The following is a 645-nucleotide window of genomic DNA, read 5'->3' as shown; positions in this document are numbered from 1 at the left end:
GTTAGCATGAAGTTAGTGAGGGCCAGGCCCTCGGCTCCCACGTAGAACATGGCATAGTCCTGCAGCCCCCCTGGTGTCTTCACCTGGAACTGGCGACCAAACTGCCGCACCTCCCCAGGTGGTGTGGGGCCAGGAGCGTCCCCACACACTACTCTGGAGAAGATGATATCGGGGTACTCCGGGCACAACTGCTGCTCCAGGTCATCTGAAGGGAGAGAGGAGTGAGAACAAATCACAGCTATAGACCTGTCCTGCAGAAGGTGGGACAACATATTAGGAAAGAGGAGAGGACAGATGATCTAGTCTAGGTGATCCTGTGCTATCAGAGAGATTGGACTAGATGATCTTCAGAGGTCCCTTCCAACCCCTAACATTCTGTAATTCTGCGAAATCAGGGCTGGGGATTGCCTGCTTGCTGCTGCCTCCCCCCGCCCCCGCACCTCTGCAGACCTCTGAGCACCGCCAGAGATCCTCTCCCTGTCCCAGAGCACTCACCCATCGCATGGGCATAGACCACATCGCTCAGCACCACCACACGGCTCTGCCGGTTGGGGTAGAGCTCCCGGAAAGCTTCTGCGCAACGCCCGATGTCCAGGGGCTGTTGCCCGAAGATGTGCAGCACCGGGAGCTTTCTGCAGGGGCTGA

At 58.0% G+C, this 645-nt stretch overlaps 1 protein-coding gene across 1 annotated transcript in view; it reads right to left on the bottom strand.

Annotated features, from left to right (window-relative positions):
* Nucleotides 1-637, bottom strand: part of DPH2 (DPH2 homolog (S. cerevisiae)) — a gene marked incomplete at its 5' end in the record, with an annotated part of 1,618 nt that extends 981 nt beyond the window's left edge. The window contains 2 exons of the mRNA XM_009878645.1: nt 2-205; nt 496-637. Of these exons, the coding sequence (XP_009876947.1) occupies nt 2-205; nt 496-637 (346 nt within the window). The remainder of the gene's footprint in view (nt 1; nt 206-495) is intronic.
* Between the last annotated feature and the right edge of the window lie 8 nt (nt 638-645).

Source organism: Apaloderma vittatum, unplaced genomic scaffold, assembly GCF_000703405.1.
Source record: "Apaloderma vittatum isolate BGI_N311 unplaced genomic scaffold, ASM70340v1 scaffold28391, whole genome shotgun sequence".
Lineage (NCBI taxonomy): Eukaryota > Metazoa > Chordata > Aves > Trogoniformes > Trogonidae > Apaloderma > Apaloderma vittatum.
The sequence above is the reverse complement of the archived record's forward strand: the minus strand, read 5'-3'. Positions and strand labels throughout refer to the sequence as shown.